At 32.7% G+C, this 22,530-nt stretch overlaps 4 protein-coding genes across 5 annotated transcripts in view; 2 read left to right on the top strand and 2 right to left on the bottom strand.

Moving 5' to 3' along the window:
• Positions 1 to 510: 510 nt before the first annotated feature.
• Positions 511 to 21,776, top strand: LOC110628122 (peroxisomal membrane protein 13). 2 transcript variants are annotated; one of them, XR_006347876.1, is made up of 6 exons: positions 511 to 701; positions 1,390 to 1,626; positions 1,876 to 2,177; positions 3,111 to 3,203; positions 3,359 to 3,628; positions 21,451 to 21,776. XR_006347876.1 is itself a non-coding variant. In XM_043948516.1 (5 exons), the coding sequence occupies exons 1-5, from the start codon at positions 677 to 679 to the stop codon at positions 3,569 to 3,571; spliced, it is 870 nt and encodes a 289-aa protein (XP_043804451.1). In that variant the 5' UTR covers positions 511 to 676; the 3' UTR covers positions 3,572 to 3,828. The 2 variants fall into 2 exon arrangements, 1 of the variants encoding a protein (XP_043804451.1); XM_043948516.1 differs by lacking the exon at positions 21,451 to 21,776 and having other exon boundaries at positions 3,359 to 3,828.
• LOC122721375 lies at positions 4,654 to 7,118 on the top strand. Its single transcript, XM_043948969.1, has 3 exons — positions 4,654 to 4,657; positions 5,836 to 6,669; positions 6,762 to 7,118. The coding sequence occupies exons 1-3, from the start codon at positions 4,654 to 4,656 to the stop codon at positions 6,839 to 6,841; spliced, it is 918 nt and encodes a 305-aa protein (XP_043804904.1). The 3' UTR covers positions 6,842 to 7,118.
• The window catches only part of LOC110628120, a 63,568-nt gene continuing 54,934 nt past the window's right edge, over positions 13,897 to 22,530 (bottom strand). Inside the window, exon 4 of the transcript XR_006347878.1 lies at positions 13,897 to 13,996. The gene's annotated coding sequence lies outside the window, so the exon portion shown is untranslated. The remainder of the gene's footprint in view (positions 13,997 to 22,530) is intronic.
• Positions 20,123 to 21,073, bottom strand: LOC122721374. Its single transcript, XM_043948968.1, has one exon. It carries the CDS (start codon positions 21,071 to 21,073, stop codon positions 20,123 to 20,125), a length of 951 nt encoding a protein of 316 aa, XP_043804903.1.

The following is a 22,530-nucleotide window of genomic DNA, read 5'->3' as shown; positions in this document are numbered from 1 at the left end:
ATGAACTTATCAGCAGATTAAGTCTGGGAGTGCATTTATATATATATTTAATGATCGAAAAACTAGTGTTTATATGAATAGCGAATATAATATATATGCTTGAGATAATAATAACATATTTAATAAATAAAATTAACATAAAAATAAATTTTTAGTATATTTTTTAAAATTAATAAATTTTTATATATTATAAAAATTAAATAATAATTTTCTTGATAATAATAACATATTTATATAAATAATAGAATAAAATACTATTTTAATTAATAATAATATTGTTAATTTAATAAAACATTAATTTTTGTCTCACAAAAGTAAACATCATTTTATTTAAATTTATAATATAATATATAATTTATATAAAATTTAATTTATTTATAATAAATTTACTTTATTTTAATAATTTTCTATTTTAATAATTTTTTAAAAAATAAAAACTCTCCAAAAGAATTCCCACCAACAAAAGGTATATCCATAAAAATTAGAAGGGAAAGTAAAAAAATGCATAGTACGCGGAACGGAAGGGAAGTCGGGGGTCGGAGGTCAAAACGCGGCACCGCATAGCGATAAAGAGCATTAACCCTATAGAAAATTGGACATACAATATTACTCTCTCTCGCCCTATGTGTGTAAGGTGGGCGCTTAGATAATCGCTGCCCATAATTTTCCGTCGTCCATGGACTCCGCTTCCCCTCAAACAGGTTTTTTTTCCTTCTCTTCCTTCATCTTCTGATTCCGTAAAGATTTATGCTCTTTTAGTTTTCCTTTATCAATATCGCTTACTGTGGACTTAGATTAATTATTCTTGGCTCCAATTTTGTGTTTGGAGTCCTTATTAGGGTTTCTCTGTCATTGGATGGTCCATCTCTGGACTCGATTCGTTGTTTGGATATCGTAGGTTTTTTTTTTTTTTTTTTTTTGCGCTTTATCTCACGCTTATTTATCAGAATTTAATTCGTTACCAGACTCGGAATTCTCGTTTCATGGCTTTTGCCTTGGAAAATTTAGGGAACTCATTGCTTTATCTCTGGATGAATTGCATTAATTTTCTTCGGATTCAGAAAGAGTCTTTTTTTTTATTATTATTATTAAGGAAATTCCCAATGATAATGGAGAATACCAATTGCCTTTTCAAAATCTAGAAATTTTTATACAAATTAATCTCCGAATTTTATTTTCCTTAGTGTTTGATGTACTTGTGCTATTACCCTATTTATAAGGATTAACGGTTATAATTGTATACTATCTGATACTGAAATACTGGTCCTCATTTTCTTATCATCTCAGTTTCGAGAATCTGCATCTTCTCATTCACTACCATTACTCATGGGTCATAACTATGTTCAATGTGTTGAATAACTCCTTGCAATATATATTCTCCTAATGCAGGTGGCAATGCTCCTGCTAAACCTTGGGAACGAGCAGGGACCTCATCATCGGGTCCCACACCTTTTAAACCCTCATCACCTGGCAGCACCAGTGATGTAGTTGAGGCATCTGGAACGGCAAAACCTGGCGAAATTGTTCCAGCTGTCAATAAGAATACAACTGTGGCTGGAAATTCTCTTGGTAGGCCTGTACCGACTAGGCCATGGGAACAGCAAACATATGGGAGCACATATGGAGGTATCTATTGATCTCTTTAAAAGTGCCTACATCTGCTGTGATGTATTTAGTCTGGCTTGTTGTCTTTATCTAAGTTTCCACGTTCTTAATGCAATGGCAACTGGAAAGAAGAATGTATTTGAGGACTGTATTCAGTAAGTGAAATTGCAAATCACCATCAGAATATCGCCTTGTTGGGCTGGGAGTGATTTGCAGCTTTCCTGGTGCATATGTATAGATGTAATTTATTATTTGCTATGTGCATTGCAGGCTATGGCTCTGGTGTAAATTATAATTCTGGATACGGCTCTGGAATGTATGGTTCTTCATACGGTGGATATGGAGGGTCTTATGGTGGTGGATTGTACGGAAATAACATGTATAGAGGAGGTTATGGTGGTCTATATGGAGGCGGTATGTATGGTGGTGGCGGAGGAATGTATAATGGTGGTTTTGGTGGTCCAATGGGTGGTTATGGAATGGGCATGGGCCCATATGGTGATCAAGATCCGAATAACCCCTATGGTGCTCCATCATCTCCTCCTGGCTTTTGGATTTCTTTCCTCCGAGTGGTAAGGAATCTCCCCCCCCCCCCCTTCTCTCTCTCTCTCTTCCATCAACTTCTTCGAGCTGTAGGGAATATTTCCCTTGTGTTTTTTGGCATAACATTTCCATCTCGAAGCCTAAGCTTTAAGCTTTTCATAGAGAAGAAAGCTTTACTTGTGGTGACATCCCTAGATCTTGCATTTTTGTTCTTTGTTTTGTTACAGTTGTCAATTGCAAATGCAAAGATCAGTTTTACCACATTTATTTTGGTGTCTATGGAGTGCGGACCTTTATCATTTGATGAAAGTAGCAGCTATAAAATTAAAGGAGATAAAAACCTAGTTGGCTCTGCACTTCTATGGATAATGGGGGTTTCAAGTATGAGTCTCCTTATCCACCAAATATTGGTAGAACCATTGGATGATGGAGCTAAGGAAGGTGGATGGGCTATAACCCATTGTGTTCCCTAGGCCTATTGGGCATGTGGACAAACCCAAAAAAATAACAAGCTGACCAAATCTGTCATTTAAAATGCGGGAGTAAACCTTTTTTCTTAATAAAGATTAAAGAAAATAAATTTGATATTCAACCTGGACATATTGTTTAGTTTTTCTTTCTCAACTACTAATAGCATTAAGAGTTGTCAAGCAATAAATAATATTTTTCAAATAGAAATGTATATTCAATTTGGCCGTAGGTATGAAAAGCTTGGTAAATATCCTACTTTACCCAGTCTCTATGATTATAGAATATTTTTTATGGGAGTCATCTGATGCATCCTGCAGTTTTATTGTTTCAAGCATAATATCATGTATGTTGATGTGCTATTGGAATGTCAATCCAGGTCTACTCCTTAGTATTCTATCTCCAGATCTATTGTTTGGTATTCTATCTGAAGTTTAGTGTTTTTACAACTTGAAAATGTAAATTTCTAATCATTTGGTATGCAATGATGGCAGATGCAAGGTGTAGTGAACTTTTTTGGCAGGATATCAATTCTGATAGACCAGAACACCCAGGCGTTTCACATGTTCATGACTGCACTGCTTCAGGTTCTGCTGTTTTGACAATTATTTACCTCTCCATTCAGTGAAATGGATGTAAAATTAGAATAAACCTAATGATGCATTAACTGAACATAATCCCGACCGAGCTGGAGTATCAGAATTTAGTGTCACATAATGACCCATGGTATTGTCTTGCGCAGCTTTTTGATCGCACGGGCTTATTGTATGGAGAGTTGGCGAGATTTGTTTTGCGATTGTTGGGAATCAAAACAAAACCCAGAAAGGTTGAAGGTCCAGGGCCTAATGGACTTCCTGCTCCTCACAATCCCCACGGTAATCAAAACTACATTGAGGGTCCAAAGAGCGCTCCAAGTGGTGGATGGGATAATGTTTGGGGAGACGGTTCTAGTTAAGCCCACAATTTCCACTTCATAAAATGATAAAACGAGACTAGAATTACAAGCTGTGTGGTATGCAAGGAGATCCTATGGATGCAAAGCTTCTTGGTTGGTTCGCTAAATTACCTCTGCTGTTTGCTTGAAATAAAAATATCTCTTCCTCCTGATTTTGTAACCAAGTTACAGCGACCATGGATGTGTGCAAGGAGAGGTGTTTGATGATTGAGAATATATGTAGCGTTGTATACTTGAATAAATGATTATTATCTGTAGACTGTAGTTGTGTGCCTTTAAAAGTAAATCATATGTTCAATGCAAGTTATAAACTTGTAGATGCAGAATGGTTTTAGAAGTCCCTTGTTAACGCCAACCCAAAAAAAAAAAAAAAAAAAAAAAAAAAAAAGAAAAAAGTCCATTATTTCCTGGCAAATGATAATGCATCATATGTTCAGCTCTTCTACGGATAGAACAAACAAAAACAAAAAGAACAAGAATAGCCGCTAAGATAAATTCTACTCAAAGTCATATTTTTAAGGGAGCTTTATGATTCAATCCAGTTTCTGCATTTTAAAAAATTCATTAAGAAGTCTTTACATTTTACCTCGTTAACTATATAATTCTTTTTATTCAATTACTCCATTTCTATTATTAGATAATTATAATTTCTACCATTAGATAATTATAAAAAGATAAAACTATCATCATTAATTAATTATCTCTTTTACATCTTCTTCCTCTTGCTCAAAGATCCCTTTAATACTTAGATTTCAAATTTAAAATTCATTTATTCCTCCTATATATGTTTCTTTTCACCCCAACATTTCTTGCCCGTCTCTTTTATCGATTTCCATGAACTCAAACCCAATTTGCAAGTTCTTTTTGTGTGGAAATGTATCAATCAACTTGATTATGTTTGGATTTTTATATACACAATTATTCTGTATCTATCCAATACTAATACAATTAGAGAGGCTAGACTTCGAGTCGAAAATGTGCTACTGGCTGTTGTTTTTCGAAGTCTGAGCAAAGGGAGATGAAAATTCAGATTGTGGAGGGGTATGAGACATCTTTGTATAGGTAGAAAACTATTGACGAATATGGGTATTTAAGTGAAAAAGTAAAAAAAACACTATGAAATATTGAGTTTAAAGCATGTTTTGTTTTTTTGAGTTGGAATTGCTTTCGACATCACTTTGGGTATTTTGATTCTCAAAGCAATTTGTATTAATTTCCAAACAACCATATGCTCATGTAACAATCATCCTTTAAAACAGTTCTAAATGCCCACTTCCCATTTCTAAAAGCAGATGGGCCACATCATTTGAGTTTTACAATAATGATATTGAGGTGGCAATTGTAATTCTTGATCCAAAGAAGAGAGAGGATGAGAAAAAATTAATAAAAAGACTTAATTAATTAGTAAGGGTAATTTAGTCTTTTTACAATATTTTAATGGCGAAAAATTAAAAAAAATTACATGGAAAGACTATAAAGTGAATAGAAATAAAATATATAAATCTTTTAATAAGTTTTTCAAAATATAGAAATTGATTCATAAATAATTTTGTCCATTTTAACCTTTAACTATTAGATAATAGCGGATTAAGCTTTTGAGTTTAATTAAACTCTTCATCTTTCAATTTCAACTTAATTAGTCCCATTAAATCTAAATTAAAAAGTAAATGATAACTCTTTTAAATATTTATCTTTAAAAATAAAATAAAAACCAAATCTCAATAGCAAAAACAAACCAACAATAAAATCAAGAATCAACAACAATAATAAGATCCAAACCCAAGAGAGATAACACACAAAAATAAGATCCTTTTGACTTTGTAATCACATTAAAGAAAGTTTGTTGAGTATTGTTTCCAATAATTTGCAGCATCACCAGTGGCTTAGCATTTTACTCCCTAGAGCACAAGTGAATTTGAAGATAGATTATGGATACACTTTCCTTTTGGATATCCACAATTTTGAGATTCCTCCTTTGAGGTTGAATTTTATGACGTTTGTAGGGTAACATTATTCTGATTTTATCTGAAAGCAGAGAAATATTGCAAGTCTTGCCGATTGTTTTTAAAAGCGTGGAGAGAACAAGAAGAGGTTTTTAAGGAGAGTAAAATGAATCCAAAATATGACAAAAAGAAACCAAATATCAAAACCGAATTAAATTGATCCTATTCTTTATTATTATTTTTTTTTAAGTTAAAAGAGATTTCTGCTCATCACCATTTTTTTTCTTTTTTGGAGAGGGGAAAAAGCAAAATTATGACCAGCAAGAGGAGACTCGAAACTGTGGGGTGGATTGGATCACAAAAAGGGTGCCAAAGCATTATCGCAATTTGCATTTGTGAATCGTGATATATGTTGGGAGGAGCTTGAGTGGAAAGGAAAACATGGGCAATCCCCTGCCTTGGTGGCTACAAGGCCTCATTACTTTCTTGATTTGGATGTCCAACGAACAGTGGAAAATTTTCTTGACAATGTACCTGAATTTTCGTCTTCCACTGAGTTTGCTGAGTCCTTGAGAGATGGTGATATTTTGTTCATTGATACCAAGTACTTTGTCGAATTTTTTGTTGGCTTGATGTACAAAGAGGATTCAAGAGATGTATGGGAAGTTATAAGTCAGTTTCTTATGAATGAATCTTTTTCCTTTTTGTGTAACCGCCTCCTTATCACTCTTGGAGACAGGGAATTGTTCACTGTTCTGGAATTGCTTCATGCATATTTAAGCATGAATATGGAACCAGTGGATTTTGGTAACTCATCTTGTTGGCTTGAGTTTGCACTTTCTAGATTCAATGATTGTGAATCTTTTGAGCAGCTGCTTCTGTTAAATGCTGTTATCAATCAAGGACGCCAGCTTCTGCGGCTTGTGCATGATGAAGAGTCCCAAGAGGAACAAACAAAAATCAAGGACATTGTATCTCAGACATGCACAATCTCAAGCACGGGAAACATCTTGGATCCTTTACTGAATGAATGCTTCAAGATGAAGACAACAGAAGCAATTATGTTCTTGGGGCTTCAGTCTTGGGTTATTCATTATGCATTATCAGACGAAAGCCGAATTTCAGAATCCTGGGAATCTTTATTTTCAAATAATGGTATAAGTTTCCAAAAGTCTTATAAATATGCAATGCTACATCACGTCGGATTGTCAGAAGAAAGTGACTATGAATTGGATAATGTTGCACAGTTAAGAGAAAGCGCAGGAAGAAAAAGAAAAGTAGAAAAAAGAAAAGGAACTTTGATGATGAGGAATTCTATGAGAATTAGCTGCTTGATCTCGACACCTCAAATAATCAGCTAGGTTTGCAATCTAAGGCTGGAAGTTGGTTGCTTTCCACGGATGGATTTTCTGCATCATGGACTGATGTAAGTTGAACTGTTTACTTTATTTTATCACAGCATTTCTTTTACCACTTCACTCTGTTAACTTGCATAATACATGTGAGGAATGTTCCATTATGATTATGTAGTAATCTAAAAATATTTCGAAAACATCTTCATGTGGCCTTTTTCTGATTAATCAAATATGCCTGAGATTTGTTGATCACCTGTTATTAAATCAATTGTCAATGTGTATTTTAAGCTAATTTTGGTTTTTCCTTATTGAGGTTAAATTTAGTACCTTTCACGTGGTTGGAAGATTAGTAATAGCTCTACCAATACTTTTTTGAGTAGATATTTTGAGACACTTGTTTCTCCGAGTTGCAAAAGTATTGATTGAAGTTAACATCTTTTCTGATAGTCTTCATCAGTCTGCCTGAGGCTTTATCTTAATAAATAGGTATTTTCCATCCCATTGGTCCTTCCTCTTGCCTCCATATTCATGTTGTGTGTAAAGAATGCTGCCCAGATTTACAAAGGCAATCTGCTCAAATAAACTCCATGATCACTGTTCAGATACTTCAATGCCTTTAAATACAAAGGCAATGCAGTTATAAAACAAAACCTTACTACTTCTAGGGGCTTGGAATGATACAATGACCAAGCCACCCCATCCAAATGATGGGCTAGAGAATTGTTTAGCTAGACAAGATGCAGTGGTGATGAGTAACTAAATCATGAATGCTAATATAATATTAGTCGAATACATATTTAAACTCTGAACTTTACCAAAAAAGTCTCATGGCATTCATGATCTCATAATATTAGTTTAAGTTAGTGTGAAGTACAAACAAACTGACATATATTTACAAGCACTAAATTGCTGCCCAGATTCAACATTAACACAAAGAACCTAACAATAATAATCATACATTTTAAAATTAAAACTCATGTATATTTTCTACACTCAAAAAATCTCCTCTTTGGATTCAAAATATCTCCTCCCTGGATTCAAATAAATGAATTTATAAGATTTAAATTTATATATATCATTTATTTAGTTTCTAGAGTAAAAATTTTAAACGGGACCAAATCAACCAGTCCCGTGTTTGACTTTGTCTTTGGTCAGTCCTGTTCAAACTGGCAAGAGCTGGCCATGAATCCCAAAAATCTTCCCATTTCCCAAATGGGCAAACCCATCATTGGGAAAACCAACAAAAGAAGGCAGCACTTGGAAAATTATTGCTATGACACCCAGCAAAGAACCACTGGAAAGAGGCAGTCAAGAAACCTCAGCAAGAAAGAAGAAAAGTGACCAAGAATTTACAGCAGATAGGAATGAAATGGGTAAGAGGTGGCAAGCATAACCTGGTTGATAGGAGTATGTAGTAAGAGAAAAAAAAACAAATACCATAGGTCATGATACGATTCCATTCATCATTAATATTCATCTGATTACTCATATTTCAAATGAGAAGTTCAAAAGCAGAGCTATTTTTAACAGCTAGAAACAAAATATTACACATGAAACCAGGAATATTTAAAGGCACATGTTCTGAAGAAAAGACCTTCGGATCATTTGTGTCTACATAGTAAGTAATCATAGTGAGAGAAAAAGACAATTTGTGTCTACATGGTAAGTAATCATAGTGAGAGGAAAAGGACAGTTCTTATTCCTACATCTAACACTCAATCAACAGTAATTCCATGACACATTAAAGGCTTACCTGATGAAAAATATACTTTGGACATGAGCTTCTTGAGGAATATATGTCTTTAATTATAGGGCCAACCACACAGTCCCGAGGCTGTAAAAAAGTTAACATTCAGAATGCAAACCAATTCGGACATGAAAAGGAAAAAAAATTAGAAATATATGTCATTACGCATAAAGGACAACTATACAGAGTAGAGACACACAAGTATATGAATAATGGAAGATTAAAGTTCTCAAACTTGATTTACAATCTATGTTTTAAGTGTTGGTAGTTTATTTGTGAGTTAAATTATTGATATATAAGTTTGATTTTTATTCTTTTTTTATTCCATTATTTTTTATGATAATGTGTATTATTTTACAACTGTGATATTCTAATTTTTCTGTATTTGTTTTTTAAAGTTTGCAAATTGAAATGGCCAATTGAATATATTTTATGTTCAATCAATGTAGTTTAATGAACTTTTGGAACATTTCTTTTGTTTAAAATTTTATGTTGGATAGGTAATTGATTAATGGTTGTGTTATGATGAATTTATAATATATTTATTTTGTTTTAGTATATATAAATTTCCTAATTTAGGTTGGTTATTTGGGTTATAATATCCAAATCTTTAAATTTTTCGTCATTAATCGAAGTAAAAAAATCGGGTTCAGAATTTGGAACGGGTATAAGTAGTAAAATTAAAATACTAAACAGGTTTGGGACGGGTTCAGAAATTTTACATATAATCGGATTCGGATTTGGATTTGGGTACTCTCAATTTTGTGGGTACCCTAGCCGTTGTCATCCTGAGTAAAGTATTATATACCTATTAATTTACCCTAAAATTTAATAAAATTTATAATTTAATCTAAATTTTTAAATAATAAATAATTTAATTTTAAACTTTTATTTTATTAAAAAATATTTATTTTTTTAAATTTATTATTATTTATAAAAAATAAATTACGAAATTTTTAATATATATCAAAATATTTTACACTAATTGTATATTAAATATTTTATTTATTATATAAATTTTTAAATTTTAAATTCTTTAATTTTTAATTTATATTAAAATATTTATAATAATTTTATGTTAAATATTTTCATCATGAATTCTTAACATCTAAATTTATTAATTTTAAATTTATATCTAAGATTTTTTTATTGAAATTTTATATTAAATATTTTTTCAACATTATTAATGTATTTTTTTACAAAATTTAAATAATTTTTTAAAATATATTACAATATTACTAATAAATAAAATAAAATATAAAAATTTAACTTAAATTATTAATATTAATATAATCAAAATATTTAATGTAATATCGCTGTAAAATGTGAAAAATATAGTTTTTAAAATTTTATTTTATTAATAGAATAATTATTTTATTAAAATTCATTGTTAAATTATAATAATTTAATTGTTTAAATTTTATTTTTTTAATAATTTAATTTTTATATTTAAAAATTATATAAAATTATAATAAAATATTTTGATATAAATTAAAAATTATAATTTTAAAAATTAAAAAATTTAAAATTTATAATAAATAAAATATTTAATATAAAATTACTGTAAAATATTTGAGATGTATATTGAAAATTAAAAAAATTGGATTTAAAAATTAAGAATTTATTTATTCTTTTCATAAGTAATAATAAATTTAAGAGAATAAATATTTTATAGGAAAATTTAAAATTAAATTATTATTATTTAAAAATATAAATTAAATTATAAATTTTATTAAAATTTAAAGATTATAATATAAATTACATTATAATATAAATTAGCTTTTAATATATATTATTATACCTTACCGCTTACCAGTGTGGCAAAATATTAATTTTTATTATTATTATATCAATTTTGTAAAGTATGATATTTTTCTAAAATTTTTACTGCATAAATTTTTCATATTAAGGTTTAATAATTTTTATTTTTTTTATCTTACGGGCCAAAAAGCACGAGAAAAGGGCAGGGGTGTCTGTCTGCTTAAAATGCGTCATTTTCTTGACAGAACGATAAAACGGTGCATTTTTGAAGTGCCGCCTTCTTGGAACACTAGAGGAGCGCATTTTAAGCCCTGACAAGAAAAGACGTGTGTAGCAAATTTCAACACAAGCTCCCAATAGCTTTTTGCTTTAACACTCCATCTTCAAATTCTTCTTCTTCGGAGGTAACCTCTAGCTCAAGCATGGAATTGATTACAATCGCTATTTTACCTTTTGTGTTCTTTGATCGATAACAATTTATTTTTAGTTGTCTATAATTTAATGCTTTTATTTTAATTGTTGGTATCATATCTGCAAAAGTGTGGTGTCTGAATTAGAGTTACAATTCAAACGATTGTTTCGTTAAAATTATTTGAGAGTAATGACATCGAAAGAGTGTTTGTGGAATTTAAAAATGAATTATTTTTTTTATTTGTTATTAATGATATATCATATTCTTGAAATGTTGGGTCTTCCTCAGCGCTGTCAATAGCTATATCTCATTTCCTGAAATTCTTGTTTGCCATTAGTGTTTGGTGTACTGTTTATGTTACTGTTGCAATAATTTCCTATTTACGGGGCTTTAGCTCTCGCCGTGCCTTCTGATGATTAGCGCAGCTAGCAGTTTGAAGAAGCTACAATGGGCTATGCACAACTTGTAATTGGCTCTGCAGTGGGAAGGTGATTTACTTGAACATAACATTTTTTTTTATCTGTTTTTAACCTCGTATTATTAATACACACTCTGCAGTCCACATGTTGCCCTAGCCAGTGTAAAACAGTTCAGTTGGGCGGTCAATAAACATTGTGAACCTCGATCCTGCGGCAGAAAATTTTGATTATCCTGTGGCTTATATTACTTGCTTGATATTTTTGTGATGTAGATTATTTATTTATTTGTTTAGTTTTTAAAGTCTAATTCACTTTTTTCAAATATCTGGGAACTCGTTTCCTTGGATGATGTTATGGAGGAAATGTGTCTCAATCCCAATGGAGCTCTGATTTATTGCATGGAGTATCCTTTTTCCTTGTGTCATCAGCGGCCGGAGTCTTTTTCATTTTCCTGCTAATTAAAAATTTTCTTTCACTTTATTGATTTTATCAAATATCATTATAGATTTAAGTGCAAAGATATCACAACACGACAGAGACATCAAACAAGGGGAAAAAAAACAGTGATATCTCACCATGCACCAAGCAATTCATATAAGCTTTTTTACACTGAGAAAAAATCTATAATGATATTTGATAAAATCAACCAAGTGAAAGCAAATTTTTAATTAGCAGGAAAATGAAAAAGACTACGACCGCTGATTACAAAGGAAAAAATGATACTTCATGCAATAAACATCATCTAAGGAAATGAGTTCCATGATATCTGCAAAAAAACGTGAATTGGATCTCAAAAACTAAACAAATAAATAAATAATCTACATCACAAAGCAAGTAATATATGGACTCTACTCACCCATAGCCACAGGATAGTCAAAATTTTGTGTCGCAGGATCGAGGTTTACAATGTTTATTGACCGCCCAATTGTTTCACAGTGTTGGTACAAACTAGAGCAATATGTGGACTTCAGAGTGTGTGTTAATAATACGAGGTTAAAAACAGATGATAAAAAAATGTTGTGTTCAAGTAAATCACATTCCCATTGTCTGCAGGGCCAATTACAAGTTGTGCATACCCATTGTAGCTTCTTCAAACTGCTCGCTGCGCTAATCAGAAGGCACGGAGAGAGCTAAAGCCCCGTAAATAAGAAATTATTGCAACGGTAACATAAGCAGTACACCAAACACCAATGGTAAACAGGAAATGAGATATAGCCATTGACAATGCTCAGGAAGACCCAACATTTCAAGAATCTTATATATCATTAATAATAAATAAAAAAATAATTTATTTTCAAATTCTACAAACACTCTTTCGATGACATTACTCTCCAATAATTTTACCGAAGTAATCGTTTGGATTGTAACTCTAATTCAAACACCACACCTACCAACAATTAAAAAAAAAAGCATTAAATTATAGACAACTAAAAAGAAATTGTCATCGATCAAAGAATACGAGAAATAAAATAGCGATTGTAATCAATTCTATGCTTGAGCTAGAGGTTACCTCCGAAGAAGAAGAATTTGAAGATGGAGTGCTAAAGCAAAAAGCTATTGGGAGCTTGTGTTGAAATAAAAGCTACTTGCCACGCACGTATTTTCTTGTTAGGGCTTAAATGGCCTCTTCTGGTGTTCCAAGAACGCGACATTTCAAAAATACACCGTTTCGTTCTGTGGAAAATGGTGCTTTTTGGCCCGTAAGGTGAAAACAATATTAATCATTACTAAATCTTATTATGGAAAATTTATACAGTAAAAATTTTAGAAAAATATCATACTTTACAAAAGTGATATAATAATAATAAAAATTAATATTTTACCGCATTGGTAAGCGGTAAGGTGTAATAATATATATTAAAAAGTGTAATAATATATATTAAAAGTTAATTTATATTATAATCTTTAAACTTTAATAAAATTTATATTTTTAAATAATAATAATTTAATTTTTAATTTTCTTATAAAATATTTATTCTCTTAAATTTATTATTACTTATGAAAAGAATAAATAAATTCTTAATTTTTAAATTTAATTTTTTTAATTTTCAATATACATCTCAAATATTTCACAGTAATTTTATATTAAATATTTTATTTATTATAAATTTTTAATTTTTAAAATTATAATTTTTAATTTATATCAAAATATTTTATATAATTCTTAATATAAAAATTAAATTATTATAAATAATTAAATTATTATAATTTAACAATAAATTTTAACAAAATAATTATTCTATTAATAAAATAAAATTTTAAAACTATATTTTTCATATTTTACCGTGATAATACATTAAATATTTTGATTATATTAATAATTTAAGTTAAATTTTTATATTTTATTTTATTTATTAATAATATTGTAATATATTTTAAAAAATTATTTAAATTTTATAAATAATGTTGAAAAAATATTTAATATAAAATTTCAATAAAAAATCTTAGATATAAATTTAAAATTAATAAATTTAGATGTTAAGAATTCATGATGAAAATATTTAATATAAAATTATTATAAATATTTTAATATAAATTAAAAATTAAAGAATTTAAAATTTAAAAATTTATATAATAAATAAAATATTTAATATAAAATTAGTGTAAAATATTTTGATATATATTAAAAAGTTCTTATTCCTACATCTAACACTCAATCAACAGTAATTTCATGACACATTAAAGGTTTACCTGATGAAAAATATAAAGGCAGGCTAACATACTTTGGACATGAGCATCTTGAGGAATATATGTCTTTAATTATAGAGCCAACCACACAGTCCCGAGGCTGTAAAAAAGTTAACATTCAGAATGCAAACCAATTCGGACATGAAAAGGAAAAAAAATTAGAAATATATGTCATTACGCATAAAGGACAACTATACAGAGTAGAGACACACAAGTATATGAATAATGGAAGATTAAAGTTCTCAAACTTGATTTACAATCTATGTTTTAAGTGTTGGTAGTTTATTTGTGGGTTAAATTATTGATATGTAAGTTTGATTTATATTCTTTTTTTTATTCCATTATTTTTTATGATAATGTGTATTATTTTACAACTGTGATATTCTAATTTTTCTGTATTTGTTTTTTTTAAGTTTTCAAGCACAATTTGTTATTGGAGATTGAAATGACCAATTGAATATATTTTATGTTCAATCAATGTAGTTTAATAAACTTTTGGAACATTTCATTTGTTTAAAATTTCATGGGCAATCCCCTGCTGTGGTGGCTACAAAGCCTCATTACTTTCTTGATTTGGATGTCCAACGAACAGTGGAAAATTTTCTTGACAATGTACCTGAATTTTGGTCTTCCACTGAGTTTGCTGAGTCCTTGAGAGATGGTGATATTTTGTTCCTTGATACCAAGTACTTTGTCGAATTTTTTGTTGGCTTGATGTACAAAGAGGATTCAAGAGATGTATGGGAAGTTATAAGTCAGTTTCTTATGAATGAATCTTTTTCCTTTTTGTGTAACCGCCTCCTTATCACTCTTGGAGACAGGGAATTGTTCACTGTTCTGGACATATTGTTTAGTTTTGCTTTCTCAACTACTAATAGCAGTAAGAGTTGTCAAGCATTAAATAATAATTTTCAAATAGAAATGTGTATTCAATTTGGCCGTAGGTATGATAAGCTTGCTAAATATCCTACTTTTCCCAGTCTCTATGATTATAGAATTTTTTTTTATGGGAGTCATCTGTTGCATCCTGCAGTTTTATTGTTTCAAGCACAATATCATGGTATGTTGATTTGCTATTGGAATGTCAATCCAGATCTACTCCTTAGTATTCTATCTCCAGATTTATTGTTTGGTATTCTATCTGAAGTTTAGTGTTTTTACAACTTGAAAATGTAAATTTCTAATCATTTGGTATGCAATGATGGCAGATGCAAGGTGTAGTGAACTTTTTTGGCAGGATATCAATTCTGATAGACCAGAACACCCAGGCATTTCACATGTTCATGACTGCACTGCTTCAGGTTCTGCTGTTTTGACAATTATTTACCTCTCCATTCAGTGAAATGGATGTAAAATTAGAATAAAACTAATGATGCATTAACTGAACATAATCCCGACCGAGCTGGATTATCAGAATTTCGTGTCACATAATGACCCATGGTATTGTGTTGCGCAGCTTTTTGATCGCACGGGCTTATTGTATGGAGAGTTGGCGAGATTTGTTTTGCGATTGTTGGGAATCAAAACAAAACCCAGAAAGGTTGAAGGACCAGGGCCTAATGGACTTCCTGCTCCTCTCAATCCCCACGGTAATCAAAACTACATTGAGGGTCCAAAGGGCGCTCCAAGTGGTGGATGGGATAATGTTTGGGGAGACGGTTCTAGTTAAGCCCACAATTTCAACTTGATAAAATGATAAAACGAGACTAGAATTACAAGCTGTTGTATTTTAGAATTGGAAAAAAAATTATAATTGAATTGCAAAGCTGGAAACTTTTATAGTTACAGCCAAAAACAGAAAAACTAAAAAAAACAGTGACCACTACTGCCACTTCGCTTAACAGACCACTACTGCCACTTCGCTTAACAGACCACTACTGCCACTTCGCTTAACAGAAAAATATAAACAAAATATCTTGCTAAAAAATAGCTAAAGATTAGGACAACGTGAAGACCAAGTTTATTGTGGAAAAAAAAAAAAAAAAAAGGTCCTGATACATCTGCCAACATTCTCCTCCTGGATCAGGAACTGTAAACTCCCAGCTTCTCCCTAAGAAGCTCAAATCTGTTAACATGAAGTGCCTTCGTAAATATATCTGCAATCTGACTTTCTGTGTTGCAGTGCACCAACATCACTTCACCATTCTTCTGGACCTCTCTTAAGTAATAAAACTTAATATTAAAATGCTTGGTTCTCCCATGAAACACTGGATTTTGAGATATAGCTATGGCAGCCTGATTATCTACAAAAATCACAGTGCTGTCAACTTCTTTCAGCTGCAAATCTACCATAATCTTCCTAAGCCACAGTGCTTGATTAGCCGCAGCCGTTGCTGCTACAAACTCAGCTTCTGTTGTTGATTGTGCCACAATCTCTTGTTTCTTGGAACACCAAGAAAAACACCCTGATCCAAAGGTAAAACAGTAACCAGAGGTGCTTTTCATATCATCAAAGGACCCTGCCCAATCACTGTCAGAAAATCCATGAAGCTTAAAATTCTGACTTTTGCTGAATTTTACGCCATAACTTTGAGTTCCTTTGAGATATCTAACCACACGTTTAGCTGCCATCATGTGTATTTTGCTGGCACAATTTAGAAATCTTGATAGGACACTTACAGGATACAAGATGTCAGGTCTTGTTGCTGTAAGATACATTAAACATCCGATCAAGCTTCTATATACCCCTTCATCAACACGTTCAGCTCCATCTTCTTTCTGTAACTTCTCTTTTTGATTCATCGGAGTATTCACACTTTTGCACTCATCCATTCTGAAACGCTTCAGAATTTCCTTCAAGTATTTCTGTTGACATATAAAAACTTCATTCTGGGCTTGTTTTACTTCCATTCCGAGAAAGTAATTCATCTCTCCAAGATCTGTCATATCAAAGACCTTCATCATCTCCTGCTTGAATTCTTGAATCTTCACAACAGAGTTACCTGTAACAAGTAAATCATCTACATAGAGAGAAATGATTACAATTTCAGAATCAGCTTTAACATACAAAGTTGATTCACTCAAACTTTTTTCAAAGCCCAAATACAGCAAATAATCATCTATTCTGCTGTACCAAGCTCGTGGAGCTTGTTTTAGCCCGTAAAGAGCTTTCTTTAACAAGCAAACCTTCTCCTCATGTCCCGGCACAGTGAAACCTTCTGGCTGTTCAACAAAAATTTCTTCCTGCAATGTACCATTCAAAAAAGCCGATTTCACGTCAAGCTGGAAAAGTTTCCAACCTTGTTGTGCCGCTAGCGCCAACAAAATTCTGATTGTGTCCAACCTTGCGACTGGAGCAAATGTTTCAGAGAAGTCTACTCTCCAAATTTGTGCATAGCCCTTCACCACTAGCCTCGCTTTATGCTTGTTCAATGAGCCATCAGGATTTAATTTTGTCCTGAATACCCATTTCACCCCAATCACCTTTCTATCTTGAGGTCTTTCGACTAGCACCCAAGTTTGATTTTTTTCAATCATAGCCAGCTCCTCCTCCATTGCTTTCACCCAATTTTTGTCGGTTTTTGCTTCCTCATAACTTGCTGGTTCAAAAACAGCAACGTTGCATCTTTGATAAACATTTGAAAGTGTTCTCGTTCCTCTTACAGGAACATCATCAATTGATTCATCAGGAACAAGAGGTGCAATCTGCTCTTCAGTTGGAGAGTTCTCATTCCAGTCCCACTGTTCATGTTCAAGAAACTGAACATCTCTGCTTGTTACAACCTTCCCTGTGTGAGGTTGAAAAATCCTGTAGGCTTTAGAAACTGAACTATAGCCAACAAAAATTCCTTGTTCAGCTTTCTCATCTAGTTTGTCTCTTTTAACCTGTGGAACATGCGAAAAACAAAGAGAACCAAAAATTTTAAGATTAGTCAAATCTGGTTTGACACCATGCCAAGCTTCATACGGAGTCTTCTTTCCCACTGCTCTTGTAGGCAGCCTATTCAGCAAGAAAACAGCAGTATTTGCTGCTTCTGCCCAGAATTTTTTTTGGAAGATTCTTCTCATGTAACAAACACCGAGCCATTTCCATAATAGTTCTATTCTTCCTCTCGCTGACTCTGTTTTGTTGTGGAGAATAAGGGACCGTAAGCTGGTGCTCAATTCCAGCTTCTTCGCAAAATAAATTGAATTTCTCTGAAGTGTATTCAGTGCCATTATCTATTCTAATGACCTGAATCCTGCAACTGCTTTGATTTTCAATCCAATTTTTAAATTTCATGAAAATCCCAGCAACCTCTGATTTAAACTTTATGAAGTATATCCAACACATTCTTGTTAAATCATCAATAAACACTATGTAATACCTGCTGCCATTCAGCGAAGGAGTTGATTGTGGGCCACATAAATCAGTATGGATTAGTTGTAACCTCTTGGTAGCTCTCCATGTAGATGTTCTGAAAGGAAATCTGATTTGCTTCCCAAGCATACACGTCTTGCAACTTGTAAAATGTTTCTCTAGATTCGGCATACCTCGAACAAGATCATTTCGCTGCATGAATAGCAAGGCTTGATGATGAAAGTGCCCCAATCGTTTATGCCAAGTATCTGAAACAGTGAGCTGACACGAAAATGCCATTTGCTCCTCCTCCAAAGGATTCAAAGAAAAACTTCTCTGCCTCATTTTGATTCTGAAAAGTTCTTGACCACTTGGATCGAAAATCAGACACATACTATCTTCAAACAAAAGTTTGAACCCTTTCTCCAGTAATTGTCCCACACTTAGCAAATTCTGGTCAATTTCAGGAACATACAAAACTTCAAAAATTATTTTTATACCTGTAGGGCTTTCAATGGCAACCGTCCCCTCTCCTTCAGCTGTGATGAATTCTCCATTCCCAATTTTGACCCTTGAGCTTGCTGATTTGTCAAGCTCTCTGAACAGCTCCTCACAATTGGTCATGTGGTTTGTACAACCACTATCAACAAGCCAATTTTTGCTTGATGTTTTTGACACAAAACATGAAGCAACAAAGAGTTGTTCTGGCTCTTGTTGAGTTACAACTTGTGCATCACCTTGCTGTTGAGACTCCTTCTCTTTGCAAATTATCTCTGCATGCCCAAGTTTGTTACATCTTCTACACCTCATGTCAGGCTTTCTCCAACACTTGTAATGAGGATGATTTTTCCTGCCACAGTGTTGACAAGGAGAATATTTTCCTCCTTTGTTCGTGTTGGAGTTTTCCCCGGCAGCTGCCTTTTCTGAACCTCCTGCTGCTCCTTTCTTTCCTTTCCACTTTTTGTTTTTGTCTCCAGAATTTTGCTGCCATTTGGCTTGCAAAGCTCCTTCAGTAGATCCTTCTTGTCGCATCATTCTCCTCTGTTCTTGTGCCTGCAGTGAACTTACTAACTCTGTCAAGCTGATTTTAGTAAGATCTTTAGTATTTTCCAATGAAGCAATGGTCGCCTCATATCTTTCAGGCAAGGATACAAGAATTTTTTGAACTATTCTGTTATCGGTAAGTTCTGCACCAAGTATCCTTACCTTATTTGCAATGCCAGACAGCCTGTCAACATACGCCTTTACTGTTTCTGATTCCTTCATATGCTGCATCTCAAACTCTCGAATCAGGTTCAGAACTTTCATTCCTTTGATTCGTTCATCTCCCTTATACTCATCCTTGAGAAAATCCCAAATAGCTTTAGCTGAGCCAAGGGACATAATCTTACTGAAAATGGTAGAAGAAACTGCAGCAAACAAGCAGTTTTTTGCTCTGGATTTTTTCTGCTTTCTCTCCTTGTGAACTTTGATCTGAGCCATGGTTGGATTGCCTGGCAAGGGAGGTACCTCGTAATCCTCCTCTACAGCTTCCCACAAATCACACGCATCCAAATATGCTTCCATTCTTACTGCCCAAACTTGATAGTCTTCTCCATCAAACACAGGTGGAGCCGCTATCGAAAAAGAACTTTCACCTTCCATTAAAGAAGTCTTACAACAGCAGAATTATTTTTTTAAAAAACACTCAGTAAAAAACTCACAAGTCTCTCACAGATCCCTTAAGATAAGAGGGCTTTGATACCACTGTTGTATTTTAGAATTGGAAAAAAAAATTATAATTGAATTGCAAAGCTGGAAACTTTTATAGTTACAGCAAAAAACAGAAAAACTAAAAAAAACAGTGACCACTACTGTCACTTCGCTTAACAGACCACTACTGCCACTTCGCTTAACAGACCACTACTGCCACTTCGCTTAACAGAAAAATATAAACAAAATATCTTGCTAAAAAATAGCTAACTCTTGTTGAGTTACAACTTGTGCATCACCTTGCTGTTGAGACTCCTTCTCTTTGCAAATTATCTCTGCATGCCCAAGTTTGTTACATCTTCTACACCTCATGTCAGGCTTTCTCCAACACTTGTAATGAGGATGATTTTTCCTGCCACAGTGTTGACAAGGAGAATATTTTCCTCCTTTGTTCGTGTTGGAGTTTTCCCCGGCAGCTGCCTTTTCTGAACCTCCTGCTGCTCCTTTCTTTCCTTTCCACTTTTTGTTTTTGTCTCCAGAATTTTGCTGCCATTTGGCTTGCAAAGCTCCTTCAGTAGATCCTTCTTGTCGCATCATTCTCCTCTGTTCTTGTGCCTGCAGTGAACTTACTAACTCTGTCAAGCTGATTTTAGTAAGATCTTTAGTATTTTCCAATGAAGCAATGGTCGCCTCATATCTTTCAGGCAAGGATACAAGAATTTTTTGAACTATTCTGTTATCGGTAAGTTCTGCACCAAGTATCCTTACCTTATTTGCAATGCCAGACAGCCTGTCAACATACGCCTTTACTGTTTCTGATTCCTTCATATGCTGCATCTCAAACTCTCGAATCAGGTTCAGAACTTTCATTCCTTTGATTCGTTCATCTCCCTTATACTCATCCTTGAGAAAATCCCAAATAGCTTTAGCTGAGCCAAGGGACATAATCTTACTGAAAATGGTAGAAGAAACTGCAGCAAACAAGCAGTTTTTTGCTCTGGATTTTTTCTGCTTTCTCTCCTTGTGAACTTTGATCTGAGCCATGGTTGGATTGCCTGGCAAGGGAGGTACCTCGTAATCCTCCTCTACAGCTTCCCACAAATCACACGCATCCAAATATGCTTCCATTCTTACTGCCCAAACTTGATAGTCTTCTCCATCAAACACAGGTGGAGCCGCTATCGAAAAAGAACTTTCACCTTCCATTAAAGAAGTCTTACAACAGCAGAATTATTTTTTTAAAAAACACTCAGTAAAAAACTCACAAGTCTCTCACAGATCCCTTAAGATAAGAGGGCTTTGATACCACTGTTGTATTTTAGAATTGGAAAAAAAATTATAATTGAATTGCAAAGCTGGAAACTTTTATAGTTACAGCAAAAAACAGAAAAACTAAAAAAAACAGTGACCACTACTGTCACTTCGCTTAACAGACCACTACTGCCACTTCGCTTAACAGAAAAATATAAACAAAATATCTTGCTAAAAAATAGCTAAAGATTAGGACAACGTGAAGACCAAGTTTATTGTGGAAAAAAAAAAAAAAAAAAGGTCCTGATACATCTGCCAACACAAGCTGTGTGGTATGCAAGGAGATCCTATGGATGCAAAGCTTCTTGGTTGGTTCGCTAAATTACCTCTGCTGTTTGCTTGAAATAAAAATCTCTTCCTCCTGATTTTGTAACCGAGTTACAGCGACCATGGATGTGTGCAAGGAGGAGAGGTGTTTGATGATTGAGAATATATGTAGCGTTGTATACTTGAATAAATGATCATTATCTGTAGACTGTAGTTGTGTGCCTTTCAATGCAAGTTATAGACTTGTAGATGCAGAATGGTTTGAGAAGTCCCTTGTTAACGCCAACGAAAAAAAAAAAAAAAAAATTAAAGAAAAAAGTTCATTATCTCCTGGCAAATGATAATGCATTATATGTTCAGCTCTTCTACGGATAGAACAAACAAAAACAAAAAGAACAAGAATAGCCGCTAAGATAAATTCTACTGTCTAATTTTTTCCATCCTCATTTCTCTAATCCAATTTTACTCAAAAGTCATATATTTAAGAGAGCTTCACAATTCAGTCCTCTGACTTGTATTTTAAAAAATTCATTAAAAAGTCCTTACATTTTACCTCCGTTAACTATATAATCCTTTTTATTCAATTTCTCTATTTCTATTGTTAAATAATTATAATTTTTACCATTAGATAATTATAAAAAGATAAACTTATCATCATTAATTAATTTTCTCTTTTACATCTTCTTCCTCTTGCTCAAAAATCCCTTTAATACTTGAATTTCAAACTTAAAATTATTTATTCCTCCTTTATAATATATAGGTTTCTTTACACCCAACATTTCTTGCCCCTCTCTTTTATCTATTTCTATGAACTCAAACCCAATTTGCAAGTTCTTTTTGTGTGGAAATGTATCAATCAACTTGATCATGTTTGGGTTTTTATTTACACAATTATTCTGTATCTATCCAATACTAATACAATTAGAGAGGCTAGACTCAGAGTCGAAAATGTGCTACTGGTTGTTGTGCTTCGAAGTCTGAGCAAAGAGATGCAAATTCAGATTGTGGAGGGGTATAAGACATCTTGTATAGGTAGAAAATTATTGACGAATATGGGTATTTGAGTGAAAAAGTAAGAAAAACAC

The sequence above is a fragment of the Manihot esculenta genome, chromosome 12 (assembly GCF_001659605.2).
Source record: "Manihot esculenta cultivar AM560-2 chromosome 12, M.esculenta_v8, whole genome shotgun sequence".
NCBI classification, from domain to species: domain Eukaryota; kingdom Viridiplantae; phylum Streptophyta; class Magnoliopsida; order Malpighiales; family Euphorbiaceae; genus Manihot; species Manihot esculenta.
Note: the sequence above shows the minus strand (reverse complement) of the source record. Positions and strands in the feature narration are given on the sequence as shown.

What these genes read in the sequence shown, in the direction of transcription:
- LOC122721375 (XM_043948969.1), top strand. An exon ending in ATCTTTATTTTCAAATAATG is followed by an intron (nt 6,670 to 6,761) that starts GTATAAGTTTCC and finishes AATGTTGCACAG; the next exon opens with TTAAGAGAAAGCGCAGGAAG.
- LOC122721374 (XM_043948968.1), bottom strand. Translation starts at nt 21,073, where the DNA reads ATGGAAGGTGAAAGTTCTTTTTCGATAGCGGCTCCACCTGTGTTTGAT.
- LOC110628122 (XM_043948516.1), top strand. Translation starts at nt 677, where the DNA reads ATGGACTCCGCTTCCCCTCAAACAG. An exon ending in ATATGGGAGCACATATGGAG is followed by an intron (nt 1,627 to 1,875) that starts GTATCTATTGAT and finishes TGTGCATTGCAG; the next exon opens with GCTATGGCTCTGGTGTAAAT. An exon ending in GGATTTCTTTCCTCCGAGTG is followed by an intron (nt 2,178 to 3,110) that starts GTAAGGAATCTC and finishes CAATGATGGCAG; the next exon opens with ATGCAAGGTGTAGTGAACTT.